The sequence below is a fragment of the Myiozetetes cayanensis genome, unplaced genomic scaffold, assembly GCF_022539395.1.
Source record: "Myiozetetes cayanensis isolate MyiCay16 unplaced genomic scaffold, myiCay2020 scf1, whole genome shotgun sequence".
Taxonomy (NCBI): domain Eukaryota; kingdom Metazoa; phylum Chordata; class Aves; order Passeriformes; family Tyrannidae; genus Myiozetetes; species Myiozetetes cayanensis.
The window spans coordinates 96,400,054-96,418,747 of record NW_026086604.1 but is presented as its reverse complement, the minus strand read 5'-3'; the positions used below and the strand labels follow the sequence as shown (position 1 = coordinate 96,418,747).

General features: G+C 39.8%; 1 protein-coding gene across 1 annotated transcript in view; it reads left to right on the top strand.

Moving 5' to 3' along the window:
• Nucleotides 1-18,694, top strand: part of ITGA9 (integrin subunit alpha 9) — a 213,465-nt gene that overhangs the window by 179,441 nt on the left and 15,330 nt on the right. Inside the window, 4 exon segments of the mRNA XM_050325002.1 lie at nucleotides 3,586-3,711; nucleotides 4,209-4,328; nucleotides 6,056-6,157; nucleotides 15,752-15,871. Of these exon segments, the coding sequence (XP_050180959.1) occupies nucleotides 3,586-3,711; nucleotides 4,209-4,328; nucleotides 6,056-6,157; nucleotides 15,752-15,871 (468 nt within the window).

Below are 18,694 nucleotides of genomic sequence, written 5' to 3'. Positions count from 1 at the left end.
GATCAGTAGCTAGTAGTATCTACTTTTGTGTTACTAAAATTTTATACTGTTACCCCAGAAGAACTCAGGATATGTGTAGTAGTCTAGACTGCATGTAACAACGTAGACTATTAAATATAAAGAAGAAAAATTAAAAAATAATTTAAGGTCTTTGAAATTATTTTTATGCTATTTTTTTCTCAATGTAAAGCTGTTCAATGAAATCTGCTAGGTCAGCAACTCATTTGTGACTGCAGCACATTCAGGCCCCAGGAGCAGACTCAGAGCAACTTAGAAAAGAGTGTAATATGGACATCAGGTGATGAGGATGCCATGCAGTTAGCCTGGTTTTAGCCTACTTAATGTGTTAAGGTACACTTTGTCTACCTTTGTCTGAGTATAGATTTTAGGTACACTTCCCATACACTTTTCTGTATTGCCAGCACCAGACTGAAAATGATTTTATTCAGGACTTAAAACAAGTAACTAGCTTCTGGAAAACAGAATGAAACAACCTTCAGCAGAGACAGCTGCAACACAGCTCCTTGGAAGTCCCTCCTTGAGAAGCTATTCCTGCTTGGTACCTCTCTTAGGGCAGGTTTTTATTTCCAATCTGCAGTCTTAAAGTAGAATTTAATAAAGCCTCCCTTCTGTCCCTGTTACCCTCACCCCAGTTTTACTGTTTGTTTGTGTTAGGAGTTGAATGTTGACATTTCTCTGTGGCTTCTGTAAAGTCCTTGTACTGAGTACAAAGGCAATGCACATCTTTTTCCACATCCTATGCACTACTCAAAAAAATCCTTTCTGCTGTTTCTGTGAGACATTGGATCCCAGGTCCTGGGAAGATCACTTTGGGGGATAGTCGTCTTCTGTTTATAGGCTGCTGAGACCACATGAAAATTTCCCAAAAGTTCTGGTTTTCCACATACCCTGAAACTCTAAGTCTGACAAAGAGCCTAGCTTCCTATTCCATTTCAAAGACTTGTACAGTTCTTGCATCATAAGCATTTGCTCATGCAAAGCCCCTAAACTTTGCCAGAAATTCTCTTTTCTGTGTACCAAATTATGAGGTTGGTCACAAGGAGAAAAACAGGTGGCTGAGGTAGCATCATGTTTGAACAAGAGGCTTACAATGAGGTCAAATCATGATTTGTATGTCACAGCTGCAGTTCAGTCTCAGCATAATGCTGAGGAGAATCTTGGAGCTTTATGTTAAGATTTTATTTACCCGATTGTTTTCCTGCAGCTGAATATTTCATTGAAAACAATTTATTGAAAAGTTGCCCTATTTTTTTCTGACTGGTTGACTGAATCTTTGATGCATGTAAAATTGAGAATAAGAGATGATGAGAAATGTGTCTGACAGTCACCCCAACAAAATAAACCAAAATACCTAAAAAAAACCCCACCAAACCAACTGCGGCCAGTCCTTTGGAAAGGATGGATTTCCTTCTACCTCAGCATGATCCACCCATTTCAAAGTTTTTGATAAATTTTTCCTAGTTTTGTGGCTCTGTGGTTTCCAAGAGTGCTAAAAGAAGCAAAGTGCTGCTCAGATACCTTCCATCCTTTCCAGGCTGTTTGCTGTCAGCACACACTTATTGATCACAGGTATACAGATGAGTGTGACCTGATTTCTGACTGGTTGAATTCCCCTACATTCTGCAGGCCAAGTAGTGTCTGCCTTCTAGGAAGTAACCTCTGCCTTTGGCTACTAATACAGGATATAGGTGACCCGCTGGTCTGTTCCAAAGCAGTGCAGGTAACAGGAGGTGCTTGATTCTTGCCTGTTTCCCTCCTAATACGGACTGAATTTAGTAACTGCCTCACGTAGGATTGCTGTGTAATTGATAGAGAGGAAAGAGTATTTCCAAGTTCAGAGTTGGTCCTCTAGAGGCGCCTTTCTCTGTTTCAGCTAAAATGTTTTAAAAGGCCAGCCTTCAGTTAAAAAAAAGATAATCATTTAGAGGAGAAAGGACTGAATTTATGTTGCTTCATACTAGATAATTCCTTTTAGTTTTGTGAGATATTTCTGCTTTGGTTTGTTCTTACACCATATTTTTGTAAATGTAGATGTAAAGCAGGACTATTTGGATAGTATGCCAAAAGCTGGTATAGTTCAGAAGCTCCTGTTGTCCTTCCTGTATCTCTTGCATGAATCTGATGACATCTGTCCAAGTGTCTGGTAATTTAAATTTTCAGGAAGAAAGAGCAAGTACTGAAGAAGAGAAGTACAGAATACATCTTGGCTTTTTGCTACTCTTAATTAACATAAACCTTCTAAGTTGATATGGATCTAATTTCCATATGAAGAAAGATCAAAGAAAATGAATGTCCATGAGCTTTGTGAGTCTCTTACCTGCAATAAATAATGAAAACTCATTTCAGGTGATCTGGACAAATGATGAATATCATAATCTTAATTTTCAGTTTATCCTGATGAGACTGTAAACTGTAGGTGTATCTCTTAGAAATGTAAGGACATGTTATGTAAAGACATGTTATGGATATGTACTTCAAATAACAGATTACTAAGAACTTGGGGGTCAGAAAAGGTGCAGTTTTCCAAGAGACACAGACATCACTTATCTGGAAAATAATGTTTAAAGTCTAGATAGATCTTTGGGTTTTGCTTCTTTTTTGCAATACTTTAGTATTTCATGCCTAATCAGACTCAGAGCATGCAGCAGTTTCATATCTTTAACAACTCTTTTCCTCCCTCCACCCTTTCAAGGGTTTTTTATGTGAATAAGGTACAAGCTTTCATCCTGTTAGAGGATGTGAGGATGTCAGCAGTAGGATGTGTAAGAATGTCAGTCGGTGGTTTATGGGAAAATCTCCCTCTCTCTCACTCTTACAGATTTTAAGGATGGCAGCAGGAGTAATTTGCTAATACTTTGTTGGCATACATTTTATTAAATTCTGGTAAATTTTCTTCAGTGAATATTCATAAGCTGCAAAAACTGAAAAAGGTTTTCTAGAACAAGGTTATCTTGACTGAAACTCATTTTAACAGAGCTTGGTCCATTTCACTTGCTTCAGTCATCTACTTTGATGGACAAGTGAAAACGCTAATGATTGAAAAAGTTTAGTTTTTTATATTTCTGCTGAAGGTAAAAGAGTGTCTAGGTTAAGCATTTAGAGGAAGATGTCATTTATCTCATTAGTTCTAATATAAGCAGGGAAACAGCTGAATTGGCCAAAACATCAAATAAATACAATTACAAAAAAGGTTATACAAAGGGTAACACTGTTGACTTAAAATGCTACATGGTGATTTTATATATTTTGCTGGAGGTTTTCTCCTCTATCTCTATCTTCAGACATGTAGAACAGAGACACCCACATGTGAACTAGGTTAGATATGGTCATATCCTATCCAGTCAAAGCATTTCCAAAACATGGTTTGTCTGGCTTACTTCCATCCGATATTTTCTTTGGGCTTATTTGACTCCCAAAGTGGTTATTTTTTTCCTTTGGCAATTAATGGTAGGCCAGACATATAGCTCACACATAGGTTTATTTTTATGGACAGGCTAATCCCACCTTCTCATATAATTTAGCTTAATTCACAATGATAATTGTGATTTATAATTGTGCATGCAGGTTGGCCAGGACAAAGGAAGCTGTTCTTTCCACAGAAACCACAGCCCGTGTGTTGTTCCTCAAGAGAATGAAAATATTTTCCACACAATATTTGCTTTTTTCACGAAGTCCGGCAGAAAAGTATTGGTAAGAAACAGCACCACTTATGACACACTTGAACATACAGCATATCCTACAAATGATTTTGCATGGCTTGGCATGAAGATCTGAAGCAGATTGTTCATTGTAGAGCAGCACTTTGGTGAATATGTAACACAGTTGGTCACCAGAACTTTCACTCTCCTGTTCTGTCAAAGGCACATGGGGGCAGTGGGGCACTGCACTGTACTTGGTGCCTGACCCACGCAGAGGGCTGATGTGCAGCAGTGGCCTTGCTCCTTCCAGGGTGCTTGCCTGGCTCAGCACCTCTGTAGAGGGCTGAATTTTATCAGCTGGCTTGCCTTCATTCAGGTCTCTGTATCCAGAGGTCTTCAGGTCTTGAAAGTTTCTGATATTTCAGTGTAAGAGTGCTGTACTCTAGCAGTTTACTAAATACCTTAGTTTTCTAGTGTATTTACTGTCACACAATTTGTCATCGAATTTTCACCTCCTTCACCTAACAGCGTTTTCCGTATTTCCTATAGGACTGTGAAACACCACACATGTCCTGCTTAATTATACACTGCAACTTAAGCTCACTACCCAAAGCAGAGTCCTGTGATATAAGTATCTACATGCTGCTGAATACTGAGATACTCAAGAAGGTACGTGCTTCCCTTGTAGGTTGTCCTAAATACCAACTTAAGTGTGCTTATGTGTGCCAATGAACTCAAAACTTGAATTTCTTTCTCTCTTTACTAGTGTGTTAAAAAAAAAGTTGTGGTATCAAGGAAAACAGATATATTTATCAACAGTGTGTATGATGCAGGTGTTAATCCTAGTTCTTAGCCGTTACACATTAAGACAGGAATAGACTAAGTTCAGAAATTTATGTATTGAGAAAGAACAAATGAGTCCCCTAACGGTTGGGGTGTGGTGTTAAGGCTAGAGACTTCTGAAAGTTGAGTTAATTTCTGAAAGTCTTCATTCTGAAAAACGAAAAGCAGAGTAACTGAATATAAACTGTGACCGGCTATGTATCATTCTTTCTGTGTAAAAAGAGAGATGGTAGTTTTTTGTCATTTTTACTTCAAATTACTATTATTCAAAGAAGATGGATCATGAACATATTAATGCTGAGCTTGATGTTTATGACATGGAACAAATGGTTGCAAGTTAATTTCTGTCTTCTCTGAAGACACTGAATGAGACAACAGATCTTAAATTTTAAGTGATTTACTGCATTTTGGCCTGTTTTCCTTTACTTACAAAAATGCTGACTCTCTAATTGTGGCAAGGTGCTCTAAGATTATGAGGGTTTAAGAGAACCAGAGGAGAAGGCTGATAACATGAGCCTACTAAAATAAACCTCTCTTTGATAAATGCTAGATTAAAAGCATCAGAGAGAGCTCTAATTAGAAAACAGTTGCTAAAGTAATTGATAGCCTTGAGCTTTCCCAATTGAAACCAATGAGTCTGTTTGTTTGTTCATATGTGAAAATAGGAAATATGGGCTGGGCCATAAGTTTCAGGTATTTGTTACATGTTTATGGAAATGCTGAAATATGTAAGTAAGTAACTGAGTACACACAAAATATACTTCTGGAAAATTCAAATTTGGGAATAGCCAGGATTCACCCCATCTACTGGGTGCCTTGCAAGATCACTACTAGTAACAGTCCTTTAAAAGATGTACAGTATTTACACATGTGTTTGGGCCAGTATCACCAATGTGTGCCATTTGCTACTTACCATCTGCTCTTCCCAAGGTGGTAAAACTGCATACAAATGACTAACCTCTAAGCTGAAATGCCATCTTACTGAAATGTGCCTGTTGAAATGCACCATGCATTTCAAGGCAGAAATATATATCAATAAGATGAGATGTACAGTAAATATTTAGGATATCTGCCATGCACAGATTCTAATAATTAAGAAGTTTTCTCCTTGGGTTATATTGGAGTTTATCCCAATACAGATTTTGTATATCATTTTTCTGTTCACTTGAAAAACAATTCAGAACTTTTTTTCATGGTTAATATTGAGCCTGCCTGTGTTATTGGCAATATTCTGTCTTACTTTTTGATAGATGTGGGAAACATGAACAAACCTAATACAAAGTCCAACATACCTGATTTTGTTTTATTCTGAAATATTATGCTCAGTTATATCTGTCTGTTATGAGCAAAAGGAATATTTTTTCAAAGCAGCGTTTTAACCAGGCTAGTATTTAACTGTCAGCCTAACTTATACTAAGCATTTTCTGGATGTTTTTATTACAATGGCAAATTTTGATGATTTGGGTTTGTGTTTTTTTTATTGGGGGGATTGGTGGTTTTGTTGTTGTTATTTTGCACCCTTAAATCCAATTCTTCCTCTGTTTACTTCTCAGGACAGTTCCTCGGTCATCCAGTTTGTCACAAGGGCAAGACTGAGGGTGGACCATGACCTCAGAGTTGTGGAGGTGCCCAGTGGGAGCCCAGAAGAAAAACCAGTAAGTAAATAAACCTGAAGAGAAAGGTTTCCTGATCCGAGTGGGCTGGAGATCACTGAGAGCTCTCTACAAACTGGAATCTGTGGCTAGGCTTGGGCTGGGCCAGCCCAGACTATGTTTGGCTAGACCTACAGTGCTGTGAACTGTGCTTCTTGGTTTTGCTCTCTGTAATAACTGTGTCATCAGAGTGAATGATGTTATGTGGAACCAGAGATATCTGTGTTGTGCAAGCTAAAAGTTTAATACCCTCAAGGTATTCATGCAAAAATTAGTTTTAGCTTCCTGCTTTAGGGTTAATCTAATTCAGATTTTCCTTGAAATTCAACTTAATTTTTGCCTAGTGAAATTTTAAAATTTCATTTCTTATTCCTCTCTCACATGAGGATGAGAGGTAATCTGGACTACTTTCTATTTTTCTTCTTGCTGTGTGTTTTCAGAACATGATCCCTCCTCTCAGTTATCCTATGTCATCTCCACTAGCCTATACAACCACTCTTATTGCCTCCATTTTAAGTGAGCGACATTGAGGTCTCGGTATGAGAGCATTGAGTTCAATACACTTTTGGAAGACATTGACGCCCCAAATTAAAGCACTTATCTCAGAGATACTGGATTTAAAATCCCATAGGTAAATTAGGTCTACATCTCATTGCTACTTTAAGTCTGAAAGTAGAGACACCACTATAATGCCCATTCACAAGACTCTCTGGCAGTCACACTCCCAACACCAGAGACTTTCACTGCTGGTACCAAAGCCCTTTCACAGTAGGCAACTCCGGCTGAGCCAACGGGTGCCCCGCTTGACTCCCTACAAACTCCACTCACACACAGTCAGACGAGGTTTCCTTACTGGTTCGACCCCAGATTTCCCATAGCAGAGTCTCAGATGTCTAATTACATAAAGCAATTAATTCATGGTGTGGTAACACAGAAACAGTCTGATCTGGGTACCTCCGAGGAGGACCCCCAACCAAGGAAACTCTGCTCACAGTCCAAGCTGCATGCAGGACACCCTCTTCCTCCAGAGTCCTTTACTCCTGTTGTGTCTCCCAGTGTCCATCCACCTGATTTGCTCTACTGGTTCTTCCTGTCTTTTGTTATCCAAAAGGTTGGCAGTTCACTGCTATATCTCTCAGTGTCCATTCACCTGGCTGGCACCACCTATCTTCCTACTCTTCATTAACCATGCTCTTGTCTCAGGCTCCCATCCACTCAATCCGCATGTCAACCTACATCTCAATCTGCAGCTTGCAAACTGAGCTACCTGTACCAGAGGTATTTCTCAACAATCTCAACAATTATGTCTGTAATCCTAATTTTAACTTTTGATTTTATTAGACCTGTCAGAAAAAGGAATTATTTTATATGACAGGACCTCATTTTTCCCCTTCTGTTTTATTTTCTTTGTCAGGTTTCTGGACCATTCTAAAGTGCATTAAAGAATAGGCTTGACAGCTGAAATGAAAAACATAGCTAATCTTTGCTGGGAATGTGCCTGCAGCCCTTATTGTTGATACATTGCTTGATCTCTAGTTCTGCAGGTTGCACAGAGCAAATCTTGAAATTGTATGGCAAAATGTCATTAATGACTGAATAAAATCTGTGACACCCATGCCCCAACTGAAATAGAAACTAGGATCTCTATGCCAAATATTTTCTTCTGTAAAGGTTTTTAGAATCTCTCAGAATGAGAGGCACAATGTAAAATGCATGGAATTACTGTTATTTAATATTCAATATTTAGAAATGCTTTTATCTAGGAATGCAAGCTCTGTCATATTTCATTGTTATCTAATGCTTGAAGAAGAAAAAAGAAAACAAAAAAAAAGAAATTGTCCTTTTCCTGTTCCCAGAAAGCGTTTCAGCAAGTCTTGAGTTGCATCAGTTATGAAGTGCACAGTGTGTACTGGGAAGCTATATTAATCTTAAAGCAAAAGATTGCTTCTAGGTCCTGGGAAACCCTAACTGTAAATGAGGATGCTTGACATATTGTAGCCATGTAACATCAATTTGTAGTTTCAAGCCTTTTCTCATCTGAGTGCCATTTGCTCTCTCCTTTATGCTATTTCCATACGTCTGTTGGCTTCACCATTGCTTTATGTTTTGCATAGGGTCATGTTCAGGCAAAAATTTAAGAGGTGGTTTTGGCTCAGGGTATTCATTTTCCCCTGTTCTCTTCTTGTGGAATGCAGAAGGCAATAGTACATGTTGCAAGCCACAACTATTCAACTGGAAATACAGAAAGGAGAAAGAAAATGTCTTTGTTCATACTCCTCCCTTCCTGTTTAAAGTTCATCCCATACTCTTCCTTGACCATGGACTGCTACCACATTCATTTGGATAGCAGTTCCTTCTGAACAGTTCTGCATGAACTTCCTATGAGTTTGTGTTCTCGAACAATAAAAACCCATTTTCTTAGACACTTTATCATGGTAAAGTAGAAAAGGCTGTTTTGCTCTCTATTTGCTCTCTATTAAGGCTAAATGTAGACTTATTAGCAGATTTAAATGGTTCTTTAAAAACAGTTGTCATTAATTCACTGGGAACCTTTGCAATATACTATACAATATCAGTGTGCAAACTCTCTGTAAAGAAGACAAATGGAAAAGAAAGACAAATGGAAAAGGAAGAGTGATATTTATGATGCTAGTATAAGAAGTACCACTGGACAACTCATATAAACACCAGCTTCGTCAGAAACTCCAGCAGACCGTTCATAAGGGAGATGTGAAAGCATATGTAAAGATCTCTAAGTTGGGTAGCAGGCTGTCCATGAAATGAACCCATTTTTTCAAAAAAAGATGCATTTATGCAATTCTCAGACATAATGTCTCCAGTTTTGGATATGATTTTATGTGATTTGGAACCGTATTTTCTGTCTCTGGTTACAACAGGCCGTTTGAACTCTTATTTTGGACAAATCACATGAAGAAGGTGAGCAAAGTTTGGATTTGGCTTTGTGATGACAGTGGTATTAACACAAGTATATATTGGCTGAAACTGATGGTGTGTTATTTTCAGAAGGCATACTTAATTTTCTTCAGCATATGGGTTTCCATGAAGGTTTGGCTCCCTCCTTCTCTGCATGTGAGGTGAAACCAACAATAAGCTCCATGAGACCACAGTAGTCAAATACACCAAATGTGCTCACCATTCTGTGCTCGCTGCTTGTGTGCAGGAGGAGGGTGAGTGCTCTTAAAGAGCAAAAGGACTTCCCGTAGAAGTGTGGAAGGAAGAATTGGCTGGATTTTACTACAGCAAAACCATCTGAATGCCCCTGATTCTTCCTGTCTTGAAAGTGAGGGCATGCAAAGCTGAATGCATGAAAACTCCAGATAAAACACATGAAGCTTCTGCAAAATAGTGCCCTGTAAAGCTTAAGGCTGCTGTATAACTGGTGCTGTCAGCTAAGTATAGGTATGCTCCATCAGGCCTTTGAACACTTCCTGGATTCTGGGTAGAATTCACTTTTCTCTCATTTTCAGCACAGTCACCCTAGGATTAGTGCAACACAGGCAAGTGGTTCTCCTCCACGGATTTTTTTTTTCCTCAGGATTTAGATAGGTTTATGTTTGCAATGATAAACAAACATATATTTTGGGGAAGAGCAATAACAAAAAACAAACTCATAAAAATTAAGCTTATGCTTGTGAAGACCTGCAAGGTATCTTTATATGCATATATATATGCAAAGAGATTTAAATGCATATTCACATACCTAAGCTTTAGCTGTCTACCTGCAGCATGGAGAACTTTGGCCTGTTCTCCATGTCTGTTGGAAGGAGCAGCCTGTGGTACTGGACAGTGCTCATGATGTCCCAGTGCTTTTTAAATGCATGTGGAAATACTTCTTCCACTCAGCAATCCACTGCCAACCACTCTTGTTTTTTAGAAGCACTCAGCATTTTAAGGAACCAGCTCTCCAGCTTAGCTTTTTGATGCCTGGCCATAGCTTTCTCCAGCAGCTTTGCAGCCTCGCACCAGTGGGTTATTTGCCGCTTTGTTGTTTTCACCATGGTTTGGTTTTTCATTTTGTTGCTTTCCCTTTCCATCTGCTTTTGTAAAATTCTTTTTACAGATTGTCTTGTCTTCACAGTGCAGTCTGGCAGGTAGAAACACACACTTGGGTAAAGGAACAGAACAATACACAATAACGATAAAATACAGTTAATTTCCCAGGGATAGAGACAAGCATGTTGCAAGGACACCTCAGGTTTGTATTTTTAAAGAACTTGCAATGCTTTTCTTAGTATATCTAAACAAATAAAATATAAAAGGGATGCATATACCTATATTTACAGATGTATAGGGCAATGGTGTCTTTACTGCTTACTCCCTTCAAGCATAACAACACTTAAATGGAAAAGTCAGCCAGCAATGCAGTGGGGTATGAAAAACCAGAAATATTTTGGGTGATAATACAGAAATAAAATATCATTTTTTTATAAGCCAAAGTGCTGTGGTTCATAATGCAAATGCATACAATTCATTTTGTGTATATAAGCAAAAAGAAATGAAAAATTTTCAATTATGTATTTTTAATATGATTTTGCTGAATTATGTGTCATGTCTTTCTGAGTCCCAGTGCAGTAGTGTTTACCTATTCTGCAAATGGCTTTGGCATGGTATGAACTTCAAATATTTTCAAAAACTCAGTCAACTTCTTCTTGACTACATGCTTTACTGAAATAGGGTGTTTTAAAAGCACTAAAAAAAGATTCTGCTTCTTTTTAATTTGTTAACTAAGATATAGCCATAAGGATATAGCGAGTGTTTAGCACAGGTAGAAGATGAACTGGTAGGTGCCCTTGTCCTTCTGGTTTCCAAATGTCAGAAATCAGTGGTTGGGTGCAGATCTCAGTTATTTTCCAGAAGGCCAGTTTTGTTGTGTGAAACCTGGTTGAGGTATGAGCTACATACAGCTAAATGGCAAGCTTCACTGCCTCCTGGGCATCCCTGCTTTCAGATCCCACATGTACAGTGTGAAATGCAAAAGATAAATATGAAACTAAAACTCCTCATACATTGTCAAGACAAGTCTTTTTCACGGCCTTTCCCTGGCGTTTCATTGGAGTCTGAGAAAAAGCCTCTAATTCACTCCATATTTAATGGCCATTGTATGTGCTTCCTTTGAACCAGACTGCTGCTGTCCCTACTGCCCTCTCTGGGATGCTTTCCCAACCCCACCCACCTTATCTTCTGCATCAGTCACTCTTATCACTCCTGTCTTCTCTATAGGTCAGGGCTGCCTTGAGCTGGGGACTGTCTTGTGTCCCCCAACATGTTGGCCACTCTGTAGGGGCTTTGCTGCTGGGGTTGACAAATGAGGAATTCAAAGTTTGCTCAAGATCGGCTTTCAGAGACTACATAACAGGTCAAGTGGCGGGCAGTGGATGGCACGCTTCTCTTTAGTACTATCACTCTCTGCCTCCAACCTTCCCATCAGGGATGACTTGCTTCCCTGGCCTCCCACCACTGACTATACTGGCTTTTTTGTGATACTCCAGACATGCAATATACATTGTCTGCGCAATCTGATTTGACTGGGGTTTAGCTTGGGTTTTTTGTTGTCGATACCTTCCTCACTGAAACTTATTGCAGTAACTGAGTATTAATGCAGACAGATTTTGAGGGCTTAAGACAGCTAGGGATATTAGTATGCACAACATCCCTGTTCCTCTCCAAACCATGAATGGGAATTTTAATGCATGTATGTTGATTCCAGACTGCTAGAAGAAACCAGGTAGATAAGAAGCTGTTCTTGCTCTACCCTTGTAGCTCAAGCTGTGACTGCAAAAGCTACAGCCAAGCTATTCTAGCCGGTGTGCTTCAAACCTAAAATGTGGAGCTCTTGATGCAGAGATTATGTATGATTTCATCTCTGCAGATGAAATTCCTGGCTCTGTCTTTTGACATCATAAAATGTGTCAAGTCTATTTTGTTGGAGGTTGTGATACGTTAACATTTACTCTCTGAATAGTGAAGGCACCACCTCAGTTTGCATCCAGGGACTGTTTGAAAGGTCTCTTCACTGAAGTTGGCAATATTTAAAATGTAAGGAGTTTGGAGAATTTTTTAGAGTCAGGAAAATAACATTAGTACCTTGTCATCTAAGAAATAGTCATCAGACTTGTGTCCGTTAGATGGATTCTAACCTCAGTGTGTGTGAAAAATGGACTGCCACATCAGATCATCTTTCCAAGCTGGGTCAGAAATGTGAGGAAAGCACAAGGTTTGTGTTTGATATCTCTGTCTGGTATTTCCCTTACACTGACTGTGAGGGACACTGCTGCTTAGGAAACTCTCAGTTCAGCAAAACGTCTTTGAAAGTCTGATGAAGGCTTTGTGCTAATATCTGAAAGGCTAAAATTATTCATTTTTTGGGTTAAGAACTGGTCTATATTCAAAGGCTATTTTGAGCATTGTGATACTAGGTATGGGAATATTTTTGGATAATGCTGTATATGTAGAGCTTAGTTTGTGTCCATTTGCTATGTTTTCAAGTGTCGTTGTCATGACACCATAGCAAGGCCGCTTATGATCATCTTTGAAAGGTTGTGGCCATCAGGAGAGGTGCCTGAGGACTGGAAAAAAGCAAATGTCACCCTGGTCTTCCAAAAGGGCAAGAAGGAGGACCCAGGGAACTACCAGCCAGCCAGACTCACCTCAGTCCCTGGAAAGATGATGGAGCTCCTCATTCTGGAGGCCATCTCTATCCACATGAAGGAAAAGAAGGTGATCAGGAGTAGGCAGCATGGATTCACTAAAGGTAAATCATGCTTGACCCACCTGATTGCCTTCTGCAATAAGACAACTACCTGGATGGATGAGGGGAGAGAAGAGGATATTGTCTGCATTGACTTAGCAAGGCTTTCGACACTTGTCTCTCACAACATCCTCATAGGCAATCCAGTGTGGGCTGGATGAGTAGACAGTGAGATGGATTGTGAACTTGCTGAAGGGCAGGTCTCAGAGGGTCATAATCCATGGCATAAGGTCTAGTTGGAGTTCTGTCACTAGTGGGGTCCCCGAGGTTCAATACTGGGTCCAGTATTGTTTAACTTGCTCCTCAGTGACTTGGATGAATGGACAGATACCTCCTCAGCAAGTTCACTGCCAACACAAAGCTGGGAGAAGAGACCAGTACTCCAGAGGGTTGTACAGCCCTTCAAAACACCTTAACAGGTTGGAGAGATTGGCAGAGAAGAACTGTCTGAAGTTCAAAAAAGGTAAATGCAGGGTCCTGCACCTGGGGAGGAATAACCCTATGCACCAGTACAGTCTGAGAACTGACCTGCTGGAAAGCAGCTCTGCTTAGAAGGACCTGGGGATCCTGGTGTACAACAAGCTGTCCATGACCCAGCAGTGTTCCCTTGTGGCCAAATGGTATCTTAGGGTGCATTAAGTCTTCCTAATTGTCAGATCCTGAGGGAGATGATCCTGCCACTAATTGCCAGATAGAGGGAGTTGATCCTGGCCATCTACTCAGTCCAAGTGAGGCCACATTTGGTGTAGTGTCTACTTCTGGGCTCCATAGTACAACAGAGACATGGAGCTCCTGGGGCAGTTGCAGTGAAGGGCAGTGAAGATGATTAAGGCACTGGAGCATCTCTCTTATGAGTATAGGCTGAGGGAACTGGGCCTGTTTAGTCTCAAGAAGAGATGACTGAAAGAGGACCTCATCAATGTCTATAGGTATCTGAAGAGAGAGTGTCAAAAGAACGGACCAGGTTCTGCTTGGTGGTGCTGAGCAATGGGACAGGAGGCAATGGGCAGAAACTGATGCACAGCAAGGTCCACCTGAATCTGAGGAAGAAGTTCCTTACTATGCAGGTGACTGAGCACTGGAACAGATTGTCCAGAGAGGTTGTGGAGTGTCCCTCACTGGAGATATTCAATACCACCTGGATGTAATTGTGCGCAATATGGTCTGGGATGACCCTGCTTGAGCAGGGAGGTTGGACCAGGTGACCCACTTTGGTCCCTTCCAACCTTACCCATTCTGTGATTCTGTGAAATGCCTGATAACATCTCACTGATAGAAAAAAGCAGTGTGTGTAAATCATCTATGTTCAAATTTCTTCTCCAGAAAAACTGTGGTCTTAATCAACATTAACCTGTGAAACTGAGGTGAAGGATCTCTGACTACTTCTTTATGGGAACACCTTGACAAAATATAGTCCTTCTCACCCACTTTCTCTCATCCGTGACTGTAAGAAATGTTCATTAGTGGAATCTTGAGAGGCTGTCCTGTCCTATCTACCACTTAAAGCAGGGCTGTTGCCTGTACTCACTCAGGATCCCCATGGCTTCCTCTGAGGCTTGGAAACTGGGAGGATTGGAGAACTGAGGGCCTCTTTGGCCCCTGTATCATCTCCTTCCTTTTGCAACCCTTTCCTGAATGCACACCTTCAACGTACATATGAGTTGCATGGTATTGTATTCCCTTTGTTGTCTCATAAATGAAACTGTTTGAACAGGGTCAGCAGTGAGTGAATGTATTTCATGGGTCTTTCATTGGCCTCTTAAAGATGAGTATCTTGGGATTGCGTAATTGTATGTGACTATAACTCCTAGATTTTCACTCACTTTGAGCGAACAATGTTTTTTTTAAGACTAATTTAACAATTCATGTTAACAAAATGGTTTTGACATTTTTAAGCAAAGATCATGAAAGTGGTTTATAAAGGAGGAAGAAAAGCTAACTACTTCGTCTTGCAAAACAAAGCCAGACAAAGTAAATGTATTACCTCTAAAAAGTCACTGCTTCCTCTCTGTGTTTGCTGGATATCAAATTGCAAAATCTAACATAGAAATAGCCCTCACTGAGGAGAGCTGTTTTGGAGTTTTCCACTAAGGCACTGGTTTTGATTGAAATAAGAGACTGAAAATTCACATAGGGTATACGAATAGTATAATTTGCTCACATTTTCTTCTGAAGACAGATGGTGAAGGAAGGATCTCTGTTGGCTGTATTTCTCTGCCATACATACTAGAGAAAAAGAGAGAAGAGCTATCTGCATTCCCAGAAGAACCCATGACTGCACATGCCCTTGCCTCGTTCACACAATGTGTCTTGTGAAGCTCAGCAGGAATGATTTGTATTTAATGAGGATGTATGAGTTGTCCGAATTTTTTTGTGAAAAAAAGTTAGCCAGCTCATCACAAGCATTTCATGTGAAGCCTCAGGGTGTTTGGCAGGGCCAGAATGTAGTGAGTAAGACAAACTGTGCAAGATGTCATGGCAATCCCTGCCAATCCAAAGGATGGAGTTTTTCATGCAAAACTTTGTGCACCTTGGTGGCCCAGCACCAAAACAAGCTCAATGTTTGGGGTTGGGGACTGACAGGGTAGGTCTTATTTTGGAGTGGAAGCTGATATTCTTTGGATCTAACACATGGCTACTCAAAGTCCACTTGAAAGCTTTAAATCCCTTATGAAAAATAGATGGAAAACACTAAATGGATTCCATATTTGTTTGACAGATGAAATATGATCAGGGAGGCCACCGTGCAATGTGTCTCATAAGATGACTACAAGAGAAAACAATACAACTTCCAGTCATAAAAAGATCTTTTTCTAATTGCTTTGTAGGTGGTCTTTGAGGCTTTGCACAATCTGGAGCCTCGTGGATATGTTGTCGGATGGATCATTGCCATCAGTTTGCTGGTGGGAATTCTCATCTTCCTATTGCTTGCTGTGCTCTTATGGAAGGTAAGGTAACAGATGCAACATAAGCACCAAAGCTAGTCCCAGGAAAAAAAGCTTAAATTTGTCCTTGTATTTTTAACATCTATTTGCTTTAGGAACTGAATAATTAGTCAATAAAAACAGTTTCATATACAAGCTTTCATGAGGGACAGGGAGGAACTCATGATGTAGAGAAGAATTGAAAAAGTGGGGGTTTTTAGGGCCTGGTTATTAAAAGTTGAAACCTCTGATACCGTTTCAGGACAACAGAGTGTCCTTCTTAGAAATCTGCTGTTATATTACACTTAGGTACTTTGCATTTGTATGGTTTTCTAATGACTGAGGCTCACTGATTTCAGCAGGATGCCCTGAAAATCATGTCAACTTTGCTTGACCAGCAAAAAAATTGGGTGAATGTCTAGGAAAAATCAGATGGTAGCTACTGCTTTCAAGAGGTAGATGCCCTGGGGAGAGGAGTTTCCAGCAATAAATTCTTCACATCCCTCAAAGAGTTCCAGATCATTTAGTTACTAGAGCAAGAAGCACCTGGACCTGTTAAAAGACAGCCTTCCCACTGTCTCTGATGAGATACATTTCTTTTACTCCAGGCACTGTTACAGGGTAAAACTGGGCTGATGCAGATACTTGGCAGCAGCCATCTTGTGTGGTAAATATGAAGAGTAAGGAACTTCAAGTGTTTTCATTCCTCAGTCCCGTTACCAATCCATAAACTCAAAAGACCCCAGTCAAGGTCAGGGACTATCTCTGAGGGAAGTAAATCTCAAATGCACACACGGGAACATGTCCAGCACTACTTTGCTTCCCATGGCAGACATCCAGCAGTCTGACTCACACTGTTTAGCAGCACGTGTGCTGCTGGCTCTGCTAGCCGGCTGTGTTGGGACTGGGGGTCACAGCCCTAGTGTACTGCAAAAGGACATGTCACTGCAGGTTGTCAGGCTGTAAAATGGATTTACAAACCTGGGTCAAAAACTAGCCATGTAATTCTTATAAATTATAAGTTATATAGTTGTGAGTTATAAATTATATAGTTACATTTTGGATTATGCAGCTACTTCATATAATATATAAATTTTATATGAGTTACAGATTTAAAGCATTTTTATAGTCAGTTTTGAAGATTTTTAAGTGTATACTGGCCAGGTTAAAATTGGCTACACTTTCCATTTCGAAAACAATGTTTGACCGCAGTCTAGAATAACTCATAACTTCTGTTTTTCTGGCATCACAGAAATGCTTTTGCTTTCTGTGGCAGAAAGAGTAAAAGGAAAAAGGGCACTGAAATTAAGATGAGAGAATAACCATGAGAATGGAAAAATGTGAGATTGGAAGAGGCCCAGGGTTTATGTCCTAATGACACAATTCGAAAAAGGAGTTACTGCTGCTGATTTCATATGGCTCATTTCCTGTCATAAAAAGGCACGTTTGAAAATGTGCAGGATAAGAAGAGTATCACCTTTCACTGTGAGTCTCCAGGAGAAACTTGCACAAGTTCAATTCTTAGTCTCTACTAGAGTTAATACAGTCCTTTGCTTCCTGGGTTAATCTTGAGACTTGAGTTCTTTTAAATTTTATAGGGATCATTCAGTTACATGTGAAGAAGCTGCCATTTTGTTGAATGAGAGCTTTGAGAAATTTTGAGAGATTCCAAGTAACAGTAACTATTCCAAGTAACTAACATCAGGTTTACATAGCCCTTTTTGCATGCAGATGTGCTGAGGTGAAGGAAGGTGAGATGCCTTGGCCAGAGTCTGTGTTAGAGATAAGTCAGGCTTTGCCAGCTGTACTCCAGTGGTTTATCCATAGAGTTGCATGATTAGTCAAGGATTCAATAATTTAAGATTTTGTTTTAGAGAAAAGTGATTAAAATTGTGTAGCTGCTAGTGTCAGGTGGTGATTGGTCAAAGGACTCAATAATCTTGGAGGTATTTTTCAACTATAATGATTCTATGATTATATATATGTGCGTGTGTGTGCTTATGTGTATATATATATGTGTGTGTGTGTATACATGTACTCCTCCCCTACACTGAAATCCAAAGAGGTTTTGTGCCATAACTGTGTGTCCCTATGCACCTCAGGGGAGAGGGGATGGGCTTTTTTTTTTAAAAAAAAATCAGTTTTATTTCATTGCAGCATTGATAGAGAAACCTGTTGAAACTGAGTGGCATTTCATATCTTTGATGCAAGTTGTGCCTATTCAGAGTTCACATGCTTCTTCTTTTCTGTACATGTAATTCCAGGAATAAACCATTATTTACTATAGTGAAGCCAAAAATTAAGAAGCAAAATTGATATTCAGACAAACAAGGCAGTCAGCTCAACTTGCTGTGAGAAGACTTATTAGGGGCTACTGATGAGAAGGGTGGATTTCATAGCTCACAAAGGTCTTTCCTGTAGAGATGTAGAGGAACACAGCAGCTGACTCAGAACTTGAAAAGTCTGTACTTCTCCTTTTAATTTTTCTTTTTTTTTCTTCACTATTTCTCCTTGGTTTAAAAATATGTCAACACTAGTTTCTCACACTTTCTTCCAAGTTCCTGCCCACTTTTTTCCTCTAATTTTTCAGCTTACCTCATTTCTAAAAGTATGATCCCTACCTGTAGGAACTACATAGAATCATAGGATCATAGAATCATAGAATTAACAGGGTTGGAAGAGACCTCCGAGATCATCAAGTCCAACCCTTGATCCAACCCCACTGTGATTACTAGATCATGGCACTCAGTGCCACATCCAGCCTGATCTTAAAAACCTCCAGGGACGGTGAATCCACCACCTCTCTGGGCAGGCCATTCCAATGCCTGATCACTCTCTCTGTAAAGA